At 46.1% G+C, this 1935-nt stretch overlaps 1 protein-coding gene across 1 annotated transcript in view; it reads right to left on the bottom strand.

Moving 5' to 3' along the window:
• The window catches only part of LOC101853575 (ribonuclease P protein subunit p30), a gene marked incomplete in the record, with an annotated part of 22786 nt that overhangs the window by 12664 nt on the left and 8187 nt on the right, over nucleotides 1-1935 (bottom strand). Inside the window, 2 exon segments of the mRNA XM_005105523.3 lie at nucleotides 597-671; nucleotides 1670-1729. Coding sequence (XP_005105580.2) covers nucleotides 597-671; nucleotides 1670-1729 — 135 coding nt within the window.

The raw sequence follows: 1935 nt of genomic DNA, 5'->3' as shown, positions 1-1935 counted from the left end.
CGCCAAAACTCTCTCTCTCATGAGCCACATTCTGCGCCAAAACTCTCTCTCTCACGCGCCACATTCTGCGCCAAAACTCTCTCTCACACGCCAAAACTCTCTGTCATGTGCCACCTTCTGCGCCAAAACTCTCTCTCTCATGTGCCACATTCTGCCCCAAAACTCTCTCTCACGCGCCACATTCTGCCCCAAAACTCTCTCTCACACGCCAAAACTCTCTCTCATGTGCCACATTCTGCCCTAAAACTCTCTCTCAAGCGCCACATTCTGCGCCAAAACTCTCTCTCACACGCCAAAACTCTCTGTCATGTGCCACCTTCTGCGCCAAAACTCTCTCTCTCATGTGCCACATTCTGCCCCAAAACTCTCTCTCACGCGCCACATTCTGCCCCAAAACTCTCTCTCACACGCCAAAACTCTCTCTCATGTGCCACATTCTGCGCCAAAACTCTCTCATGTGCCACATTCTATGCCAAAACTCTCTCTCATGTGCCACATTCTACGCCAAAACTCTCTCTCATGTGCCACATTCTGCGTCAAAACTCTCTCACGCGCCAAAACTCTCTGTCACGCGCCAGACTCCAGGCTGCACTCACAATGCGGTGTGTGTTGGCGGCGTCTCTCAGCACTGCCGTCACGCGGGACAACTGCTCGAACCGATGACCTCTGACCTGAGGACAGTAAGTCATGAGGTCACTTCCAGCAGGGAAACAGGAAGTGAACAACATGCAATGGCGGAATGGTCTATGTGGAATGCCCCTCGCAACACCAGATATATTTATGAGGCAGGACCCCTAAAATTTAACATGTATCTCTGATATGACCTCGCCAAAAGTTTGTGTAAAGTTTTGTGTCAAGATTTGCGTCCAGTTTGTGTCAAGTTTTGTGTCAAGTTTTGTGTTAAATTTTTTCTAAAGTTTGTGTCAAGTTTTGTGTACAGTTTGTGTCAAGTTTTGTGTACAGTTTGTGTCAAGTTTTGAGTCAAGTTTGTGTCAAGTTTTGAGTCAAGTTTTGAGTCAAGTTTGTGTCAAGTTTTGTGTACAGTTTGTGTCAAGTTTTGTCTATAGTTTGTGTCAAGTTTTGAGTACAGTTTGTGTAAAGTTTTGTGCACATTGTGTCAAGTTTTGAGTACAGTTCTGTCTACAGTTTATGTCAAGTTTTGAGTACAGTTCTGTCTACAGTTTGTGTCAAGTTTTGAGTACAGTTTGTGTCAAGTTTTGTGTACAGTTTGTGTCTGTGTCAAGTTTTGTGTTAAGCCACAAGTCACAAGACACATCTACCCACAAGTCACACAAGACACACCTACCCACAAGTCACATGACACACCTACCCACAAGTCACACGACACACAAGACACACCTACCCACAAGTCACACGACACACAAGACACACCTACCAACAAGTCACACGACACACAACACACCTACACACAAGTCACACGACACACCTACCCACAAGTCACACACAACACACCTACCCACAAGTCACACAAGACACACCTACCCACAAGTCACACAAGACACACCTACCCAAAAGTCATATGACACACGACACACCTACCTACAAGTCACACAAGACACACCTACCCACAAGTCACATGACACACGACACACCTACCCACAAGTCACACAAGACACACCATCCCACAAGTCACACACGACACACGTACCTGCAAACCCTTCAAGGTCTCCGCATTTAACAAGATCTCAGCAGCTGGGAGAATTTCATTCTGTAAGAGAAGATGGTGTGTTCCTGTATGTATGTCCCTGTATGTATGTCCCTGTATGTCCCTGTATGTATGTCCCTGTATGTATGTCCCTGTATGTATGTCCCTGTATGTATGTCCCTGTATGTCCCTGTATGTATGTCCCTGTATGTATGTCCCTGAATGTATGTCCCTGTATGTCCCTGTATGTATGTCCCTGTATGTATGTC

This window comes from Aplysia californica, unplaced genomic scaffold (genome assembly GCF_000002075.1).
Source record: "Aplysia californica isolate F4 #8 unplaced genomic scaffold, AplCal3.0 scaffold00474, whole genome shotgun sequence".
NCBI classification, from domain to species: Eukaryota; Metazoa; Mollusca; class Gastropoda; order Aplysiida; family Aplysiidae; genus Aplysia; species Aplysia californica.
The sequence above is the reverse complement of the archived record's forward strand: the minus strand, read 5'-3'. Positions and strand labels throughout refer to the sequence as shown.